At 41.2% G+C, this 23,108-nt stretch overlaps 1 protein-coding gene across 1 annotated transcript in view; it reads left to right on the forward strand.

The window, feature by feature from the left end:
- The window catches only part of UNC5D (unc-5 netrin receptor D), a 591,157-nt gene that overhangs the window by 354,668 nt on the left and 213,381 nt on the right, over positions 1–23,108 (forward strand). Inside the window, exon 4 of the mRNA XM_032618440.1 lies at positions 18,044–18,147. Coding sequence (XP_032474331.1) covers positions 18,044–18,147 — 104 coding nt within the window. The remainder of the gene's footprint in view (positions 1–18,043; positions 18,148–23,108) is intronic.

Genomic DNA, 23,108 nt, shown 5'->3' on the forward strand with positions numbered 1-23,108 from the left:
GACCTCTGAGTGGTTGGTTTTTACATGTAAGCCTTAGTTTCATCTGCATTGTTGGTTAGGTCTCTTTGTAAGATTTCATACGAAATATGGAGCTTGCTACCCAAAAGGTGAAGAACTTCTGGCTGGAGTGATCTCTTAGATTCTTCCTGTTCTGGCAAGATTGATTTAAAAGGCCAGGCAAAATGCCATTCACCTTTCTTCCAGCCACTTGCCGTGTGGGCCGAGCAGTAGGCTGAGTGTTAGCTGGTTGGTGGCATATTCCAGCCTTTACATGCTCAAGACACGTGGCCATGTCTTGTCCTGATCGACCTTCCTGGCCTCAAGGAGACCTGGGGTGAGGGGAGAATCAAAAAGCTAACAATGCAGGATAAAAGATATTTCTTCCTGCTGCTAGGTTGGCTTCTTCTTTTTTACTCTTTCTCCCTGAATTACAATGAGATGGTGGCTGTTGAAAGCTTAACGTTATGTTTGGGTCATTTCTTTTTAAACTTATTGCTAGTTCACATGCTTCTAATTTCCTGGGGAGGGCTAGGCGGACACCAGAATGAAAGTCCAGAATGATTCTTCGTGTCTGTGTTCTTAAAATTGTTCTACTGAGCATGTAGTTCGTTGGTATTCAAGTCTTCCTCAGGATGCTAAGCTGAAGATGAGCTCTAGGGCTGCTTGTAGGGATGCGGGGTTTAGGCAACACCATAGATGGGGAATCCTGACAGTTTGAAATATAAGGAGTGTACCTTTTCTATATACTTCTTGAGAACTGAGTAGACTAGTCTAGTCAGTGGCTCCTCGGACTGCACTTCTTTTTTTTCTCTCCATCAAAAGCACTTTGGTTCAAGACTTGTGGTTGCCAAGGGGGAGGGGGGAGGGGAGAGATGGATAGGGAGTTTGGGGTCAACAGGGTCCTACTGTATAGCACAGGAAAGTATATTCAGTATCCTGTGGTAAACCGTAATGGAAAAGAGCTTTTAAAAGAATATATATATGTATATAACTGAATCATTATATGTGTATAACTGAATCATTATGGTGTACAGCAGAAATGAACACAACATTGTAAATCAGCTATACTTCAATTAAAAAGCACTTTGGGGGACTTCCCTGGTGGTCCAGTGGTTAAGACTCTGTGCTTCCCCTGCAGGGGGCTCAGGTTCTATCCGTGGTCGGGGAACTAAGGTCTCACATGCTATGCGGTGCGGCCAAAGAAAACAAAAACACAAACAAAACCAAAAAAGTACTTTGGTTCAGTGGCTATTTCTGAGTTCACCTAAAACTCAGTTTTCCTGTTGGAATCACAAGTAGAACAGTAGTATTCTCAAACATACAGAATATGGAACTTCTGAGTATTTTATTTCCATAGCTTTCAGTGGAATGTGATGTAAAGATACAGAATGTGAGTTATTAACTTTATTTTAATATGATTTAATACCGTGAAAACAAGGTAGCAGAGCATTCCTATATTTTCACCTAATAATTTTTGTCAAGATGTGCTATTTAGGTCGTGCTTTGGCCATTCTTTACGTACTGACATAGCCAAGTCAATAGAATCAATACACAGAAAGAGCCTTTTACGGAACTTGGAGATAAAGCAACCTTTGAAATCTTTCTGCAGGCATGGTTTCGTTACGGAGGCCCCACCCATAGTCCCTGCTGAGGGAAGTGGTGCTGAGTGCCTTCTTAAGCATAGGTGGCCATGCTGTGTACCACATACGGCCACTGGCATGTCAACTGGACCAGGAATGCACACCTAGGTGGGTTAGCTGCTCACGAGTGTAGACTCAGTGAGACTTGCCCCGGAAGGGTGAAGTGATTGTGTACTTGTGGATTCTTGCTCTTCTGAGTATGGCTTGATCCTAAAAGAGAATCAGTAGTTGACAGAGGCACCAGGAAAGTAAAGACACAAAGAAGCAGGCAGTAGTGCCCATGAGATATCAGAAGACGTGAGTGAATGCAAGTAACGGATACGCAGAGGCCATTAAGACAGAACAGAGTGAGAGGCAATTGGTTAGGAGGGACACAAGTGACAGAAGCAACGTGTGTGCTAAAAGGATGATGAAATAACCCACTTCAAAGAATTACATTGGCTCTCTTGACCCCCTTGCTTGGCCGTGTTACAGTCTCTTTAAGATCTACTTACTTTGTGATCCTTATTGTTTCCTCCGAGCCTGGCGTGCGGCCTTTCTTGGTTTCTAATCAATCCTGGCCTCAGAATTGGGATTGTCTTCCGAATGTTCAGTTCATCCTCAAATTTTGATGGAATCTGAATGAATTTTTGCATGTCCTTGTAAACAAAAGAATAAACAAATACAATGGAATGTATTCAGTTGGGAATGACTTGATACAGAGCAGGTGAAATTAGTACTCAAAGTTTCTTCCCACTGTCATGTGTGTCCCTGCTGCTGGATGCTGTCTTCCCAACCACTGCTGCCTGACAGACTATGCTACTTGTTGTGAAAGGGATAATGATACACCGTGCTAGTTATGAAATGATTTATTGATGACAGCAATTTAACAGCAGAGGAATGGCCGAGCACAGAGGATCTAACAAAGCCCCAGCATTATTCTGTGGCTCACAGAGACAGCCTTGAGGAGACTCTGCACAACAGGACCCACCTGGCATCATCCAAACTCCTTGATGTCCCAATAAACAGAGCCTGCGTGTTGCCTTGCACCCAAGTGGAGTCAGAGGGAACATGGAAAGGCTCACACAATCCAGCTATGATCAAAGGTGCCCCTCCTTCACTGTTGCTGCTAGATTTACTCAGCAGGAGTTAAGGCTACGGTATTCAGAAATCTTAAGACAGAGAAATCTACAGAGGGATTGGTTCAAGATAGTGGGGTAGAAAGACGTGCATTCACTCCCTCTTGCGAGAGCACCGGAATCACAACTAGCTGCGGGACAATCATCGACAGGAAGACGCTGGAACTCACCAAAAAAGATCCCCCACATCCAAAGACAAAGGAGAAGCCACAATGAGACGGTAGGAGGGGCGCAATCACAAAAAAATCAAATCCCATATCTACTGGGTGGGTGACTCACAAACTGGAGAACACAAACCACAGAAGTCCATCCACTGGAGAGAAGATTCTGAGCCCCACATCAAGCTTCCTAACCTGGGGTCTGGCAACAGAAGGAGGAATTCCCAGAGAATCAGACTTTGAAGGCTAGTGGGATTTGATTTCAGGACTTTGACAGGACTGCGGGAAACAGAGACTTCACTCTTGGAGGGCACACAAAAAGTAGTGTGTGCATTGGGACCCAGGGGAAGGAGCAGTGACCCCATAGGAGACTGAACCAGACCTACCTGCTAGTCTTGGAGGGTGTCCTGCAGAGGCGGGGGGTGGCTGTGTCTCAGCGTGAGGACAAGGACACTGACAGCAGAAGTTCTGGGAAGTACTCCTTGGTGTGAGCCCTCCCAAAGTCCGCCATTAGCCCCACCAAAGAGCCTGGGTAGGCTCCAGTGCTGGGTCACCTCAGGGCAAACAACCAACAGGGAGGGAACCAAACCCCACCCATCAGCAGACAAGTAGATTAAAGAATGAGTTTCAGAGTGTTTCCTGCTCTGCAATTTTTTGGAAGAGTTTGAGAAGGATGGGTATTAGCTCTTCTCAAAAATTTTGATAGAATTCACCTGTGAAGCCAACTGGTCCTGGACTTTTGTTTGTTGGAAGATTTATAATCACAGTTTCAATTTCATAACTTGTGATTGGTCTGTTCACATTTTCTATTTCTTCCTGCTTCAGTCTTGGAAGGTTATACCTTTCTAAGAATTTGTCCATTTCTTTCAGGTTGTCCATTTTATTGGCATAGAGTTGCTTATAGTAGTCTCTAACGATGCTTTGTATTTCTGCAGTGTCCATTGTAACTTCTCCTTTTTCATTTCTAATTCTATTGATTTGAGTCCTCTCCCTCTTTTTCTTGATGAGCCTGGCTAAAGTTTTATCAATTTTGTTTATCTTCTCAAAGAACCAGCTTTTAGTTTTATTGATCTTTGCTGTTGTTTTCTTTGTTTCTATTTCTTTTATTTCTCCTCTGATCTTTATGATTTCTTTCCTTCTACTAACTTTGGGTTTTGTTTCTTCTTCTTTCTCTAGTTCCTTTAGGTGTAAGGTTAGATTGTTAGAGATTTTTCTTGTTTCTTGAGGTAGGATTGTATTGCTATAAACTTTCCTTTTAGAACTGCTTTTGCTGCATCCCATAGGTTTTGGATCATCGTGTTTTCTTTGTCATTTTTCTCTAGGGATTTCTTTATTTCCTCTTTGATTTCTTCAGTGATCTCTTGGTTATTTAGTAACATACTGTTTGGCCTCCATGTGTTTGTGTTTCTTACATTGTTTCCCCTGTAATTCATTTCTAATCTCATAGTGTTGTGGTCAGAAAAGATGCTTGATATGATTTCAGTTTTCTTAAATTTACTGAGGCTTGATTTGTGACCCAAGATGTGGTCTGTCCTGGAGAATGTTCCATGTGCACTTGAGAAGAAAGTGTAATCTGCTGTTTTTGGATGGAATGCCCTATAAATATCAATTAAATCTACCTGGTCTATTGTGTCATTTAAAGCTTTTGTTTCCTTATGAATTTTCTGTCTGGATGATCTGTCCATTGGTATAAGTGAAGTGTTAAATTCACCCACTATTATTGTGTTAATGTTGATTTTCTCTTTTATAGCTGTTAGCATTTGCCTTATGTATTGAGGTGTTCCTATGATGGGTGCATATATATTTATAACTGTTTTATCTTCTTCTTGGATCGATCCCTTGATCATTATGTAGTGTCATTCCTTGTCTCTTATAACATTCTTTAAAGTCTATTTTATCTGAGTATCGCTACTGCAGCTTTCTTTCGATTTCCATTTGCAAGGAACATCTTTTTCCACCCCCTCACTTTCAGTCTGTGTGTGTCCCTGGGTCTGAAGCGGGTCCCTTATAGATAGCATATATATGGGTCTTGCTTTTATATGATTCAGTGAGCCTGTGTCTTTTGGTTGGAGAATTTAATCCATTCACATTTAAAGTAATCATCGATATGTATGTTCCTATTATCATTTTCTTAATTGTTTTGGGTTTGTTTTGTAAATCCTTTTCTTCTCTTGTGTTTCCCACTTAGAAAAGTTCCTTTAGCATTTGGTGTAGAACTGGTTTGGTGGTGCTGAATTCTTACAACTTTTGCTTGTCTGCAAACGTTTTGATTTCTCCATCAAATCTGAATGAAATTCTTGCTGGGTAGAGTAATCTTGGTTGTATGTTCTTCCTTTTCATCACTGTAAACATATCGTGCCACTCCCTTCTAGCTTGTAGAGTTTCTGCTGAGAAATCAGCTGTTAACCTTATGGGAGTTCTCTTGTATGTTACTGGTTGTTTTTCCTTTGTTGCCTTCAATAATTTTTCTTTGTCTTTAATTGTTGTCAATTTGATTACTATGTGTCTCGGCATGTTTCTCCTTGGGTTTATCCTGTATGGGACTACATTAATCAAGGCAGAATGGTACTGGCACAAAAACAGAAATATAGATCAGTGGAACAGGATAGAAAGCCCAGAGATAAATCCATGCACCTATGGTCAACTAATCTATGACAAAGGAGGCAAGGATATACAATGGAGAAAAGATAGTCTCTTCAATAAGTGGTGCTGGGAAAACTGGACAGCTACATGGAAAAGAATGAAATTAGAACACTCCCTAACACCATCCACAAAAATAAACTCAAAGTGGATTAAAGAACTACATGTAAGGGCAGACAGTATAAAATTCTTAGAGGAAAACATAGGCAGAACACTCTGACATAAATCACAGCAAGATCCTTTTTGCCCCATCTACTAGAGAAATGAAAATAAAAATAAACAAATGGGACCTAGTGAAACTTAAAAAGCTTTTGCACAGCAAAGGAAACCATAAACAAGATGAAATGATAACCCTCAGAATGGGAGAAAATATTTGCAAACAAAGCAACTGACGAAGGATTAATCTACAAAATATACAAGCAGCTCATGCAGCTCAATATCAAAAAAACAAACAACCCAATCCAAAAGTGGGCAGAAGACATAAATAGACATCTCTCCAAAGAAGATATACAGAATGCCAACAAACACATGAAAGGTTGCTCAACATCACTAATCATTAGAGAAATGCAAATCAAAACTACAATGAGGTATCACCTCACACCAGTTAGAATGGGCATCATCAGAAAATCTACAAACAACAAATGCTGGAGAGGGTGTGGAGAAAGGGGAACCCTCTTGCACTATTGATGGGAATGTAAATTGATACAGCCACTATGGACAACAGTATGGAGCTTCCTTAAGAAACTAAAATTAAAATTACCCTATGACCCAGCAGTACCACTACTGGGCATATACCCAGAGAAAACCATAATTCAAAAAGACACACGCACCCCAGTGTTCATTGCAGCACTATTTACAGTAGCCAGGTCATGGAAACAACCTAAATGCCCATCGAAAGAGTAATAGATAAAGAAGATGTGGTACAAGTATATGATGGAATATTACTCAGCTACAAAAAGGAACAGAATTGGGTCCTTTGTCGAGATGTGGATGGCCTAGAGAGTGTCATACAGAATGAAGTAAGTCAGAAAGAAAAACAAGTATTGTATGTTAGCGCATATATGTGGAATTTATAAAAATGGTACGGATGAACTGGTTTACCAGGGAGAAATAGAGACACAGATGTAGAGAATAAATGTATGGACACCAAGAGGGGAATATGGTGGGAGGCGGGTGGTGGTGGGATGAATTGGGGGATGGGGGTTGACATATATACACTAATATATATAAAATAGATAACTTATAAGAATTTGCTGCATAAAATTAAAAAAAAAACAACTGGGATTCTCCGAATCCAGAAGAAAAAAAATCCACATGTGGAATTGTCCTTTATTCCTTCAAAGAGACAGCAACATCTGTACTAGAGGATCCACAGCAAAGCCACGAAATGAGAGCTACGAACAGCCTGGTGTCAACAGGGATTAGTGGGTCAAGCAATGGGCAGAATTCATAGACGTAAGCGAGGCCGAGGTTTTAAGCCAGGCTGGCAAGAGAAGCATTGGTAAAGGCACCAAATACGAGGAGGTTATCACCAAGGAAAGCACTGACCTGACAGAAAGCCTTTTTTATGCGTCCTTTGGGAACTAAAGTTAGGAGCTGAGTCCTCAGGTTCTAACCATCTGGGGCTGGAGGATTTAGGCAGAACCAAACGGGGGCACCAAGCCTTGACTTTTTGTTTTGTTGGCATCCAGCTGTTCTGCATTTGAACCAGCACTTTTATTACAAGTGATCTGTATTTGGCCGAGTTACAAATTCCTTTTATGTATGAAAAATGTGGTCTGTTGTTCCTTTAGTAATATGTGGCTGGGAAAGATCTGACCCTGATTTGAATACCAGTGTATTTGAGCACTAGTGGTACGTTGTGCCGTCCTCCTGCAATCTGAACAAATGACTATGACTATGAAAAAAGAAATGACTATGATTTTTCACTGGCTGATTTGGTTTGAATGAGTAAATTATTTTTATTTCATTGCGTTAACTGCCAGAACATTGAATGAGCCGATAACTCCCTGGTGTTTCTGAGCTGCAAAGAACTATTATTTGGAATTGAATTGTTATTGATTTTCTTGTGCTGCAATGACTTTTCTAACATAGTAGCATGAAAGGGAAATGAGAAAAAGGCCAAATAGGGAATAGGCTGAGGAAAGGGAGGCTGCTGCTTCCCGTGGCCCGGCCCCAGATGGACTACGTATTGGCAGGTACTGCTGCTTCTGGTTGGTCCTGTTGCCGATTATATGATTTACAGATTAGCCAAATACCTGGCTTCATCACCTTCCCCTCCTCTTGCCACCTGCTTTGTTTCTAGTCGTCATGTGCCTCGTTGGCATTCTGCTGTGGAACTGAACGGGGGGACAGGGTGAAGAGGGAGCAGAAGCAAACGGGATAACGCTCCAAATTGGTCAGTGTCGATGACCGTTAGTATCATTCCTACTAGGAATGAAGATGAGAATGAATAAGTGTTACTTTAACATCGCTGTAGTACATTTATCTATTGGTGTTTTTGCTTCTCCTAGTCTTTTTAACTATTGGAGATTTAGTTGTATCTTAGTTTCTTATAATCGTTCAGATGAGCTGAAATGGAAACTCACTGATTTATTCATTCTTTCAACGAATATTTATTAAGTGACTACTGTATACCTTTCCAGGTACTAGAGGAAAGGCAATGAACAAAACAGATGAAAGATTTTTTTCTCATGTGCAGAGATTTCCCATACGTAAAATCAAAGAAGACTATCTTAGCACTTACTAAAGATTGAAAAATACAGTTCTTCTTGCTTCCTAGAATAGACATCGTAGGAGTGGAACTTGATATAATAAAATAAAACAAAATGTACTTCTTCCCTGGCTTCTGATTCAGTTTCGTCTAGTTTAGAGAATCTTGACAACTTGTAGGAAAAGGGTTTTTTGGGGGGACATTATTTTTTCTGGCTATAAAAGTAATCCACATTCATCACAGAAAATTTTAGAAAATACAGAAACAGAGGCAGAATATACTGAATATACCCATATTCATACAGTAGCAAATCTTTGAAATGTTGAGTGATTTCTCTTTAGGGCTTTTCCTATGACATATGTATAGTAATCCCATACCAGTTGCTATTTAAAAATTTTTAAGTCTTCAATCTTGATGTGTATATATGCAGTTTGGTTCAGTTCCCTTATACAAAATAATGTGAAATTATTATTTTTCTTCTTTCCATAGACCACGTGAGCATAAGTGAGATCGGAAGGTGGAAATCTATTTCTATTCCACCCTCTCCATATATATGAATAGAAGACCAAGTCTAATAAAAGAGTATCCTTATGTGATGTGATAACTTATGGAAAGAGAGGTAGCTAGGCAAGCATTTTGCATAGACTTAGAAGAAAAAAACGAGAGCCTCCATATGCAAAAAAAAAAAAAAAAATTTTTTTAAGCCAGTAAAAGCCCGATTGAAACAGTAAATGAGGTATAGAGAGATAAAGATTCTTATCAAGTCAAGGTGCTAGTAAGTGGCAGACCAAGAATTCAAACAAATACAGGCATACCTCATTTTATTGTGGTTCGCTTTATCGCAGATACTGTTTTTTTTTACAAATTGAGGGTTTCTGGCAACCCTGTGTTGAGCAAGTGTCATTTTTCCAGCAGCATTTTCTCGCTTTGTGTCTCTGTGTCACATTTTGGAAATTCTCACAGTATTTCAAACTTTTTCATTATATGCATTATGGTAATCTGTGTAGTGATCTTTGACGTCACTATTGTAATTGCCTTGGGGTGCCGTGAAGCACGCCCATGTAAAATGGTGAACTTAATCAGTAAATTTTGTGTGTGTTCTCACTGCTCCAACAACCAGCTGTTCCCCTCTCTCTCTTCCTCTCCTTGAGTCTCCCTAGTCCCTGAGACACAATGATATTGAAATTAGGCCAATTAAAAACCCTACAATGGCCTCTAAGTGTGCAAGTGAAAGGAAGAGCTGCACATAACTCACTTTAAATCAAGAGCTAGAAATGATTAAGCTTAGTGAGGAAGGCGTGCTGAGAGCTGAGATAAGCCAAAAGCTAGGCCTTTTGCATTAAACAGGTAGCCAAGTCGTGAATGCAAAAGAAAAGTTCTGGAAGGGAGTTAAAACTACTTCAACGAAAACACAAATGATGAGAAGCAAAACAGCCTTGTGACTGATGTGGAGAAAGTTTGAGTGGTGCGGATAGAAGATCAAACCAGACGTAACAGGCCCTTAAGTCTAAGCCTAATCCAGAGCAAGACCCTACCTCTTTTCAATTCTGTGAAGCCTGAGAGAGGCAAGGAAGCTGCAGAAGAAAAGTTTGAAGTAGCAGAGGTTCATTCATGAGGTATAAGCAAAGAAGGGCATTTTCAGAACATAGGTGAAGCAGCAAGACCTGAGGTAGAAGCTGCAGCAGGTTATCCAGAAGATCTAGCTGAGATAATTAATGAGGGAGGCTGTACCAAACAACAGATTTTCAGTGTAGACGAAACAGCCTTCTAGTGGATTTGAAAATTTTAAGTGCTTTTTATTGTCCACGGCCAGATTTTCTTTTTAAATCATAACTCAAATACTTAATTCATGACTTTGTCTTCTCATTAGTTAGTTTATGTCAGAAAAGGTAATGTCTTCAGAAAGGATATGTGGCTGCCTACAATCTCTTGAAATTATCACGTCTGAGACTATATTATTATTAGTTTGCTCATGAATAATAACTTATTTGGGAATGGAAAATTAGTACCCATACTTTTTCACTAGAAAACAAAAACGTAGATTTGGTTACATAATTATACTCCGGTATTGGCTAATACAGGGAAAAGTTTCAGTTGTAGCCTGCTTTTTGTTTCACTGTCAGTTCTTTATTTCAGATTTTATTTCTTCATCGAGCTTTACGGAGAAGATATATTTGACGAATTCCATTGTGTAACTTTAAGGACCACAACGTGATGATTTGATATATGTTTATATTGAGGAATGGGGACCACACTAATGTTAGTTAACAACACCCATCACCTCGCACAGTTTTATATGTATAGTAGTGAGAACATCTAAAATTTGCTCTCAGTTAATTTCACATATGCAATACAGTACTGTTAACTGTATCCACTGTGCTGTACGTTAGGTCCCCAGAACTTATTCATCTTATGACTTGAAGTTTTATCCTTTAACCACCATCTTCCATTTCCCTCAGCCCTCATCCCCTGGCAACCAACAATCTACTCCTTGTTTCTTTGAGCTGAGCTTTTTTAGATTTCGCATATGTGGAATCATACATTATATGCTTCATCTATGTGAGATCATGCAGTATTTGTCTTTCTCTGATTTATTTCACTTAGCATGTGTGTGTGCATGTGTGTATCATAGTTTATTCATCTGTTCATCCATCTGTGGACACTTCGGTCATTTCCATATCACTGTAAGTAATGCTATGAACATGGGGGTGTGGATATCTTCTAGATAGTGATTTTGTTTCCTTTGAGTATATATGCAGGAATGGGATTGCTGGATCATATGGTTGTTACTTTTTTTTAAATTTTAGCAACTTCCATACTGCTTTCCATAGTGGCTGCACCAATTTACATTCCCACCAACAGTGCACAAGAGTTCCCTTTTCTCTACATCCTCATCAAAACTTAACTCTTATCCTTTTGATATTGGCCATTCTAACAGGAGTGAGGTGATATCTCACTGTGGATTTGATTTTTGCATTTCTCTGATGATTAGTGATGTTGAACACCTTCTCATGTACCTATTGGCCATTTGTATATCTTCTTTGGAAAAATGTCTATTCAAGTCCTTTGCCCATTTTTTAAATTGGATTATTTGATTTTTTTTGTGGCCGAGTTTAATGAGTTTCTTATATATTTTGTATAGTAACACCTTATCATATAAATGGTTTCAAAATATTTTCTCACATTCCTTAGGTTGGCATTCACTTTGTCGATCATTTCTTTTGCTGCACAGAAACTTTTAAATTTGTTATAGTCTTACTTGTTTATTTTTTTCTTTTGTTGCTTTTGGTGTTATATCTGAAAAAATTATTGTCAAGAAGCTTCTTTTTCCTTTGTTTTCCTCTAGGAGTTTCACAGTTTCAGGCTTTATATTTAAATCTTTGATCCATTTCAAGTTAACTTTTCTGTGTGGTGTAAGGGAAGAGTTCTTCTCTTTCACATTTCATTCTTTCACATGTACATATATCCAGTTTGTCCAGCACCACTATTGAAGAGACCGTCCTTTCCCCGTTTGGTATACTTGTATCCCTTGTCAAATATTGAACCATACATATGAGGTTTTATTTCTGGGTTCTCGATTCTGTTTCATTGATCTATTTGTCTGTATTTATACCTATACCATACTGTTTTGATTACTACTGCTTTGTGGTATAGTGTGAAATCAGGAAATGCAGTACCTCCTGCTTTGTTCTTTTTCAGGATTGTTTTGGCTCTTCAGGGTCTTTTGTGGTTCCATGCTGAGTTTAGGAGTTTTGTTTTGTTGCTGTGAAAATGACATTGGGATTCTGATAGGGATTACATCGAATTGGCTTTGGATAATATGGACGTTTTAACAATATTAATTCTTTCAATATGTGAAATTTTTAGTTACTTCTGTTTATTTACTGTAATTATTTTTACAATTTTTAAAAATTTTGTTAATTCAATCTTTCAACTGTGATATATCCAGGAACATTTTTTTCTTTTCAAAATTATTTTGCCTTGTGTGCAATGAACTCTTTTGTAAACTGAAGTTGGTTTGTTTTCCAGCTTGGAGAAGACATTGTTACCATTATTAAATTAATTATCATTTATTTTCTTTGGGCTTGTTGTCTCCTTCTAAATTTCCAATGATATTTAAATCATATTTCTCTATCTCAGCATTATCTTTTGTTATTTATTTCATCTTTTTTTTCTGGTAAATCCATTATCATTTTATCATTTTCCTCTTAGCTCATTTATTCAACTTGTGTTTATTAAGAACCTTCTCTGTATCAGCTGGTTAGTAGGCACTGGGACTATAAGGGTGAACATCTCAGACATAAAGCCCACATTCATTGCACTGATGATCTAGTGAGGAAAACAGATATGGAGTAAGCAATTAGAGCCCTACTAGAGGACATTTCTTTTTTTATATATAAATTTATTTATTATTTATTTATTTATTTTTGGCTGCATTGGGTCTTTGTTGCTGTGCGCGGGCTTTCTCTAGTTGCAGCGAGCAGGGGCTACTCTTTGTTGTGGTGCGCAGGCTTCTCGTTGCAGTGGTTTCACTTGTTGCGGAGCACGGGCTCTAGGCGCATGGGCTTCAGTAGTTGTGGCACGTGGGCTCATTAGTTGTGGCTCGCGGGCTCTAGAGCGCAGGCTCAGTAGTTGTGGTGCATGGGCTTAGTTGCTCAGCCGCATGCGGGACCTTCCCGGACCAGGGCTCGAAACCGTGTCCCCTGCATTGGCAGGCAGATTCTTGACCACTGCACCACCAGGGAAGTCCCTAGAGCACGTTTCTTAAACTGGGTTTTGCTAGATGCTAAGCCATTGCCTTCTATCTCAAAAACCACTGGTTTGTAATTTGTAAAGCTAAGGCTGGGACTTCCTTGCCAGATCCCGGCTCCCTGTAAGGTTCCACCAATAGGGGGTGCCACAGGAGACTGGACAGTGAAATAGGGAGGAAGGCTACTTCTTTCTGTTCATTTTCTGTCTTTGTCACCATCTTCCCAGCAGAGTTTCTTTATGTTAGAAGTGGCAGTTTCCTGTTTTGCACTTATTTTAAGTACTTCCAGATCCAGCTTTATTATGCTCTCCCTCTCCATCCCCTTTCCCCAAGAGATGCCAGCACCAGACTGGTGGACAGTCTTTCTTCAGAGGTCTAGGTCTTGATGCCTTGGGTCCCTCTTCCAAGTTCCTGAGGTGCCAGCACCAAAACCCAGTGCCCTCTCCTTGGAGAACTGAGCCATCTCTAAGCTTCAAAGTTCTATAACGCCAGCCTCTTCCCTTTGTTCCCCCATTCCCCATCCTTCCTTAGGGTGGGACCAGTTCCTAGCAGTTCCCCTTTTGCCTTTTTAGTCCTTCAATTTTTACATTAATATTTTCTGTTAAAACATCTGGTATGCTTTGTTTTCCTGCCTGGATCCTGACTGATAAATCTGTCTTCTGTTTCACTAGTTCAGTTTTCAGCAGTCTTCAGTATGCTGTCTACCATCTCCATGATATATATATATATATATATATATATATACACACACACACACACACACACACATATATGTACACACACATATATACACACATATATATACACATATATATGCATATATATATATATATTTCTAATTCAGCAGTTATGTTGTTTTTTCCTTCCTGCATAGTGGCAGTTTTCTTGATCTCAGATGTTATCCTATTTATAAATCCCTACTCTAGATTCTCAGTTACTATTTCCTTTTGATTTTAAAGAACTTAAATTAGAAGTTATCTAAAAATGCCTCTTGTTTCCAGTCTTAGAGGAAGCCATTTAATTTCAGTTCTATGGTTTGTCTCCTTCATTTGTAGCATCATTCTTTTTATATGGCTGGGGATGCTTTTCCTACTATTAGAAGTTACACAGGTTTCTATCTGAATCTTTCAAGCCTTGGAACTAACATAGGCGATAAAAGTATCTAGTTTGCCAATTCAGGAACTGATTAGGTTGGGAATTCCCTGGTGGTCTGGTGGTTAGGACTCTGCACTTCCAGTGCCAGGGGCCCGGGTTCAATCCCTGGTCAGGGAACTAAGATCCCGCAAGTCGTGCAGTGTGGCCAAAAAAAAAAGAGGGAGAGAAACTGATTAGGTTGGGTAACCTATCGTGAGAATCGTAGGTAGAATGGAAAGCATTTCCTTCTATGTCTAAGAATTTGTTTCCATAATTTTTACTATTTTCAGTAGCTTTCTGGAATTTGTCTGGTGTGTTTGCCCTCCTTGCGAATCAGAAATGCCAGTGTTCCTGCCACTAGTATTAGGCACAGGCCAGGACTCAGTGTCACTTGGGTTTCTCATTTGGTGTGATATCTAGTGTGTGGGGGGCTGCTGTGATGAGTTGGATCCATATATATGACACCCCAGTTGTTGCCTGACCCCCTACTCTACTGCCTTTAATCTTTGTATCTCCACATTTAGAAGTGTCCATATACTTCTTGTTGGAACCCTTCAAATGGTGATTGCAAATGTCAGTTGGGAAGATCAAGAAGTTGTGTGGGTCCTTCCTTCAATCTGATCCTGGCTGTATGAGATCTACTAGAAATTTCTCAAAGCTTCTTGTTTATAGACTATACCCTTTCCTACATCCCAGTGTCAGTACGGGGTTTTCCTTCTTTATATACATATTTGCTTAGCTAGTTCATTGAGTAGGTGGGAATGGAGAGGAAAAACGACTTCACACTAGTTTTTCATCAGCCAACGTAGTTACCGTAGGGGAGTGTGGAAGTACCCGAAAACTATACATTTTGTTACCTTTTCCATTTCTAGTGAGCCAAGAAAGGAAACAGAAGATAAAATAGAAATAGTATAGGACAAAATAGAAATTCATGCTATTCATTTTCTGTGCTTCATTTGGCTGAATGCATATTATTTGGTGTTATCAAAACTGCAGTCATCATGTAGCAACACTGGATAAGACTTCCTTTAGAAAACAAAGCAATCAAAGAAAAGAAAAACGTGGCAAACAAACAAAACAAAATTAACCACAAAAACACAACCCTTTCTTTCCATTAACAAACTGATGTGTCATGTAAGAGTCACTCATACTCTACAATAGATTCATTTCAATATAGAGTCATCCCCCTTATCTGTGGTTTCAGTTACCCATGGTCAACCTTACTCTGAAAATATTAAATGGAAAATTCCAGAAATAATTCATAAGTTTTAAGTCACATGCCATTCTGAGAAGCATGATGAAATCTCATGCCATCCAACTACATCCTGCCCAGGACAAGAATCATCCCTTTGTCCAGAGTAAACCGCCCATTCATCTCTAAGTAACCATCTCGGTTATCACATTAACTGTCCTGGTATCACAGTACTTGAGTTTAAGTAACCCTTCTTTTAATTGATAATGGCCCCAGAGTGCAAGGGTGGTAATGCTGGAAATTCGTATATGTCAAACAGGTGCTGAAAAGTGCTTTCTTTAAGTGAAAAAGTGAAAGTTCTTGACTTAAAAAAGAAAGAAAAAATTTTATGCTGAGGTTGCTAAGATCTATAGTAAGCACAAATCTTGTATCCGTGAAATTGTGAGAAGGAAAAAGAAATTCATGCTAGTTTTGCCGTCATACCCCATAATGGCCAGGATACATGATGAGTACTTCGTTAAGGTGGAAAAGCATTAAATTTGTACAACAAGGTATTTTGAGAGAGAGATTACATTCACGTAACTTTTATTACAGTATATTGTTTTGTTTTGGTTTGTTTTTTTGCGGTACGCGGGCCTCTCACTGTCGTGGGCCTCTCCCGTTGCGGAGCACAGGCTCCGGACGCGCAGGCTCAGCGGCCACGGCTCACGGGCCCAGCCGCTCTCCGCGGCATGTGGGATCTTCCCGGTCCGGGGCACGAACCCGTGTCCCCTGCATCGGCAGGCGGACTCTCAACTCTTCCCTGCGCCACCAGGGAAGCCCCTACAGTATATTGTTTTAATTGTTCTATTTTATTATTAGTATTGTTGATCTCTTACTGTGCCTAATTTATAAATTGAACTTTATCATAGGTATGTACGCATAGGAATAAACAGTATATATAGGATTTGGTACTGTCTGTGGTTTCAGGCATCCTCTGGGGTTCTTGGAATGTAACCTCCATGGATAAAGGGGGGTTACTATAGTCTTGATGAGTATATTAGTCATACAGAAAGGGGATTTCTGACTCAAGGATCCCTTGGGGGAGCGCAAAGGAGAATTTGTGGTCACATTTTGCAGGAAGTGTGAGATTTTTCATTCTGGGGGTTGTTCACATTTTCATCACTTGTAATTTTGCCATCAGTTTTGTGAACTTCCTCACACTTGAGAGTCAGAAATTCTGAATCGTAAATGCTGTGGCAATTTACAGATCTCCAGTAGAAGGAAGCTTGGCTTTACGATTTGGGGGACAGCAGAGAAATGGGAAAATAGATCCTGCCACCTGCCTACACTGTGAGTCCTTGTAAGATCCTTTGCTTCCAGTATACTCCCGAAGATCTCCGAATAGACAGCACTACTGACAGAAGACGTCAGTTGCCTCTGGGAGGGAAAACATTAATAGTAAAATTCTGAAGAAAGTGAATACATAGATTGCTGTTCTTTTTAATCATGGCGTGTTTTTGACTTGCTAAAAACAAGTTTAATGTATTTATACAATTTGTAAAGATGTAACTGAGTCTGAAGCTCTGCTCTTTCCAGAGAACATATTTCATGTTATTGTAAGCACTAAAGAAAATTAAATCAATAAATCCACAGCCTGTAATTTGAGATCTTCGATTGAAGAAAACTACATTGTCCGGGAGGGAGGGGGAAATCTTCGAAAGACTTGTAAAACTGTCTTCGCTCCACCATCCCAGGCCTTCGAGTGCCAGTGGGCATTAAGCTCGTGCTGTAAAATTATAGAAGTGTTGTTATGACGCCTCAAAAAGAAGCAAAGGCCAACTCCCACTCTTGTTAATGAAGCATATGCTTAAGTGGAAAGCTGTGCCAATGATACTCTTTCTCTCTTTCGAACTGGCCCTGTATCCTTTTCCCTGAGAAAGCTTTGCTGGTGAGCAGTCAGATACTGATGTCCAGACACTTGGTGAATTTTTCCCCATCACTGGCACTAATACTCTCCGTGACCACTGGCAAGCCAGTTAACCTCTCCAAGTGTCACCCTTCCATGTGCAAAAGGTTAATGGTGCAGCTTGTTTGCAAAGAGCCTGGAGCCTTCCATGAAACGCACTGCATGGATACCCAGCATTGCCGTTGGACTGGAGGGTGTTGTGTTTTTTAATTATATGTTTGGTTGGATAGGTTATAGATTTTGTTGTGGTTGAACGTAGCCTCTTCTCCCTGGTTACAAATAAAAGACTAATAGGTAATCTCACTCCATTACCATCTTCTAGAGCTCCCTAGAGGGTTAAGGGAATGGCAGAGGTTACAGGTTAATAATGCATTCTTTAGTTAATAAAAAAAAAAAATCACGTGCATCTCAACTGCATAATAGCTGTGGATGGCAAGTTATTAGGCCAAGTGCTTTATGAGATACTAAGTAGGTAATGCTGGCAAAGACTCATGAAATAATGACGTTTTTTCTTTTCCTGCTCCCCCAGTAAATCTTTTATCCTTCACCTCAATATAGAACATTAGGGACAGTTTTGTTAAGATTTCTTTCTTAACAAAAATGCTTGTGAATATTTAGGAACCCCTGAAACCAGTGACGTGTGTGTGTATCTAGGTTGTGACGTTCAGCTCACTATTTTATAACCTCTGGAGCAAACGTGGATCCTACTGGCCCCAGAGCAAAGTGTCATATCTTTCACGTTCTTTGCAGATTTACGGAAAAACTTCGAGCAAGACCCGCAGGGAAGGGAGGTTCCCATCGAAGGCATGATTGTGCTGCACTGCCGCCCGCCTGAGGGAGTTCCTGCTGCTGAGGTAAGACCCGGCCTGTTCCCAAGAGGGAGGGCCCGAGTCCTGTGTGCTACAGGTGATGAAAGCCGGCCTGGGTATGGCCTTGTTGCTGTCTGGCCCCAACTGCCAAAGATGGTGAAGAGACCGTTGGAAATAAGTTGGAAGAGGAAATTGTGTCTCCTCTCATTTCTTGTTGACACAGGCTCTTGCTAGGCAGCCCGGGTAGGATTTGTTCTGTGCCTTTGCTTTTGGGGACCTCAGTGGTACAGGCAGCATCTTCTGTGTCCTCCATCTGACCTTGGCTTCTGGATCAATCTAACAGGCAAATTCACGTGAAAAAGTGCAGAGAGAAGGAGGTCAGGCCCTAGTGCCAAGTTCCATGGGTGTCTGCACTTACTCATCCTCTGTTTGCTTACGGGACAAACATTCCAGGAGTTTTTGTTGTGTTTTAGGTGCTGCGCTGGCATAGGGATGCAAGAAGTGTTGAAGCCACAGGTCTCTGATCAGTTATCCATTGTTCATAGTGAGGCAGCAGGAATCCAGAGTCACTGTGGTTTTTGCTCCTTGTTTTCTAGAAATTTCTATCATATGGTTAGAATATAATTATTAGTAATAACACATTGTGGTAGTAGAGATGGTGTCCTTAAAGTCACTATTAAAAGAGGTTCTCATGGGTTAGTAATACGGTTATTAAGGCAGTATTGTGTGGGGGTACTCAGAAGTATAAAGAATGCTTGGTAGAATCCTGTGTTTATAAATGTAGGCCTGAGTCAAGCAGTCGATAGGCCAGCTGTGGCTTCTCTCTGGGAAGCTAGGAAACTGGCCGAAGAGCCGTCGTTTAGTCACTGAGAAGTAGAGAGATTTAAAAAACAACAAAAAAGGATCCTTTGCCTCGCCTTTTAGCAAACATTGCTATGGGATTTTGCATTTGGAAGGACAAAGGAGTCGAAAGTATCAAAGGGAATGAAAAAACATACACACTTGCCAATCTAGACAGGAAGCCTGCAGGGTGGACACTATTCAAAACTCAAATGCTTCCCTGAAATGAAGTAAACGGACTTGAAAATTAAAGTGAACATTCCATGCATGATGTGAAATGATGAGAAAGGAAAATGCTTACTTTTAGATTTGTATTGGGTTGGCCAAAAAGTTCGTTTGGGTTCTTCTGTATGGAGAGTGTGCCCTGGATTCCCGAGCAGGGGGACAGGCAGCAGGGCGTCAGTGCCCAGGTGAATGTCAGTCTCGTTGAGGATGCCCCATGTGCTCCTGGGAGTCTGACTTGGGTACCAGCAGTTTGCTGTAGTCACCACCGTCTCTCATAACCAGGCTTCCTTCCAGGCCTGGGCTGGGTCACTCTGTCAACTTTGCCAGCATCAGAGAGGAGTGAAGACAGAAGGAAGGTCATGGTTTTATTAGCTGTCCTGTGAGAGCGGAACATTCTCTAGATGTCTAGAAATTAATTTTTACAACTGGAGGAGAACTTAGATATTTCCCTGGCACAGCCTTTGCAGTTTAGAGGCAAGAAAACTGATGCTCAGACCCAAGCCCCACCAAAGGTCTTGCACCTATTTAAGTGATAACTGTTCGGTCTTCCAAAAGATCCCCAGAGCACTCAGAGTAAGAGTCTATTTTATTTTGGCACCTTATGTGGTCCAGCATAACCTAGCCTGCTTTTGCCTCTGACCTCATCTTCTGCTCCTTCGCTTCTGACCCTGCTATAGCCACACTGGCCTCCTCACTCTTCCTCAGCTGCACCAGCCATGAAACTGCCCCAGGGCCTTTGCACATGCCGGCCCCTCTGCTAGAACACTCTTCCCCAGTTACTACATCGATTCATCCCTTCCTTCAGGGCTTGCTTAGGTATCACCTGCTCAGTGAGGCCTGCTCAGGGCACTCTGATGAAAATGTCACTTCCCTATCCTATGTGTGTACTTTCAAGCCCCTTTCTCTGCTTTATATTAACTCAGCTCTTAGCACAAACATACTGTATTTATTTGGCTTATTTTCTGTCTATTAGAACTTATGCTCCATGAGGGGAATTTTGTTCACTTTTTATTGCTGTATCCCCAGAACATAAAACAGTGCTTTTCACATCCAGGTGTTCAATAAATATCTGTTGAATATGAATGAAAAATTGTTTCCTGCCTTTATTCCTGAATATTTGAGCTCGTACCAGGACTAGCCCCAGACTAAACTGTGAAATACACTAGACTCTTGTTTTTCTCCTATTCTGGTACTAGAAAATGGGTAAGACCTTCTTCACTCGGTCTTTGAAGACATAAGTAGAAACAAAGAACAAAGGAGAGAAGGGTAAAGAATGTGCAGTCTGGAAAAGTATATAGAATAATAGCCAAAGGGGAAAATAAAACTTGGTGTGTAAATGGGTGCAGGAGTGTGTACACATGCATGCACACCCACACACACACATTGAAGCATCTTCCCAGAGGCTGCAAGGATTTAGGAATTCTAAGGGCTCTGAGGCTCTCTGGGGCCGTGGTCGGGAGGGAGGAGTCCTGTGTGGAAAGGGGTGAGCCTCTAGGAAGTAAGCAGCCTTCCTAGCTGTTCACCTACCTGGGAAAAGCTGAACTTGGGTTGAAGTTGAAGCAGCTCTTCGGACATCCCTCTGAAGGTTTCTTGCATCAGCACCCTGTTCTTGAAGGCAAATGAGTCGTGCCTATTGGCTCAATTCATTTTCCATCTTTATTTGCTTCTGATCTGCTTTTCAGCTGTAACCACGGGAGCAGATCAGGATGTGAAAAACTTCCAATAGTAGACACATTACTACAGACAGTTCACATGGTATTCTTGTCTCTGTATCTTCACGTGTCTGAGTTTTCCTCTTCTTATAAGGACATGAATTACTGGATTAGGGCCGACCTCAACCCAGAAAGGCCTCGTGTTAATGTTCCGGGTCACAGTACACCCTTTTCTGAGTAAGGTCACGTGCATAGTGTACGTGTGGACGTGAAATTTGGAAGGGGGCCACTCCTGAACTCAGTCCACTCCCCATTCCCCTTTTGACATCACATCACTCTTATTTTTAGGCATGTAGATGTCATTAGAAATAAATTTCAGAGCCAGGCTGGCTGAAAGTAAATAGAGGGCCATTTCAAGGAGCAGCTGTGGCTGGAGGATGGTTTAAAACAGAAATTCTGAGCTGAGGTGGAGGAGAAAGCTTTGTTTTCTACATTTTCTATTATAGATGAAAATAGAGAGCGTTTCAGCTACACTGTGGGTTAATGGCTATTGTGGGCCCCTAACAAGCTTTTATAGCATTATCTTAAGGCGGGAAAGCATCTGGGTTCCAAACACTTGAGTTACTTTGAAATTTCACTTATTTGTGAGCTGGATACTACCTATGTCTGTGCACCAGTATTTACAGCTGTTTTACTTTCAGCAATAGCTTACACACTAGTTATTACCACCAACATCTGTGTTTTTGTTGAAGGGAAGGCAGACCCAGAGAAGAAAGCTGTGAGAGAGACGGACGCAGAGAGGGAAGGAAGGTGAAAATGTTCATACCTTCCACGGTCGGGGTCTCGCAGGGTGGAGATGTCTGCCAGTGCCTGTCGTGGGGTCTTCAGGTCTCAAAGAGTGTTTTTGTGCTTACTGACCTCATAGTCGTGCGAGGAACCTACCGTAATGACTCTTCGGAATGGCGGGAACTGGGAGCTGTGCTTGGAAATTGATTAGTTGTCACTGTGAAAGAGCATCAGTCAGAGTTACCTTCCCTGAGCAGACGGTGTTCCACCCTCTCCACTGCACCACTGGTTCCCTTCCTGCCCACCTCCTGTGGGACCCAAGGGGTCATCGGTAGAAGGAGTTGTGGCTGGCAGGGCTACTGATGTACCAGCTGTACCTGCAGTGGCATAGGAGGTGGAGGTCTCCTCCTTGGCACATTGAAAGGAACCTTGGGGGCAAGTCTTACTTTCACAAGACATATACGATTGTCTTCTCTCTGCAAGGTAGAACTTACTTGGCAATTAACTAACTCCATCTGTATGACCAGAGAAGGTAGTTTGTATAAGAACAGAAAGAGCTACCATTTATGGAGTCTCTCCGTGGGCCAGGCATTGTGTTCAGCAGTTTCTCTGTGTTATTTCATTTAATTTGCAGAAGACTGCTGTGAGATGCTAGAAAGCTGTTGGTACTTTTCGTCCATCTTACAGAACTTGTCCAAGCTCTCGGATCACCAAGAAGCCAATTGAACCTTAAAGCTCAGACCTTTCTTTTCTTTGATAGTTTGTGTTTCTTTTTAGTGAGATGGTGGGTCTAGTTGGTTTCCCCCAGAGCCTTTATGAAGCTTGGGAGCCCCTGGGCCAGTGTTGGCGTACCTGCTTGTTCTGCTTCCTGACATTCCACCCACCCTTAGACATAGAGTTTTTTGTTTAAAATCTCTTCTAGCTAATTTGCTAATCCTAAATCTGCTATAAATGCTGTGTTTCTTTGTTTGAAATAGGTAATCTGGTGATAAAAGTAAGAACAGAACACCTGAGAGAAAATAGAGGCTTTGGGAGCTGAGGAAACAAGCAGCCTGGAGCAGGGCCGCTCTGGAGTCTCTGTGCTCCCAAGGACCAGGAACCTGGGTTGGATGCTATCTGAGCAAATGAGAAGTACTGAATGTCTGCAGTTCCAGAGAGGGTGCCTTGGAGGGGAAGCAAAGGGAGCATATGAAGGGGAGAGGATAAGGGTGATCTCTACTCTCATTGCAGTTTTCCCCACATTTGGCCATGGCCCCGACAGATCTCCTTGTCGTAAAGGGCCCTGGATATATTCTGATGAGCACATACTGATGTCTGTATCACAGGGCTCTCTCTCCGTGGATACAGCCATGGCGTCTGGAAATGGTCGAAAGGGAACGGAGGGTTGTTAGTGTGGCATCGCGGGGGGAAAGTATGAACTTCAGAGTCGAACGGACTGGGGTTCAAACCACTGACTAGCACTTCCTAACTTCTAGGACCTACAGCAGTACTAGCCACCCTGAA

The sequence above is a fragment of the Phocoena sinus genome, chromosome 21, assembly GCF_008692025.1.
Source record: "Phocoena sinus isolate mPhoSin1 chromosome 21, mPhoSin1.pri, whole genome shotgun sequence".
Taxonomy (NCBI): domain Eukaryota; kingdom Metazoa; phylum Chordata; class Mammalia; order Artiodactyla; family Phocoenidae; genus Phocoena; species Phocoena sinus.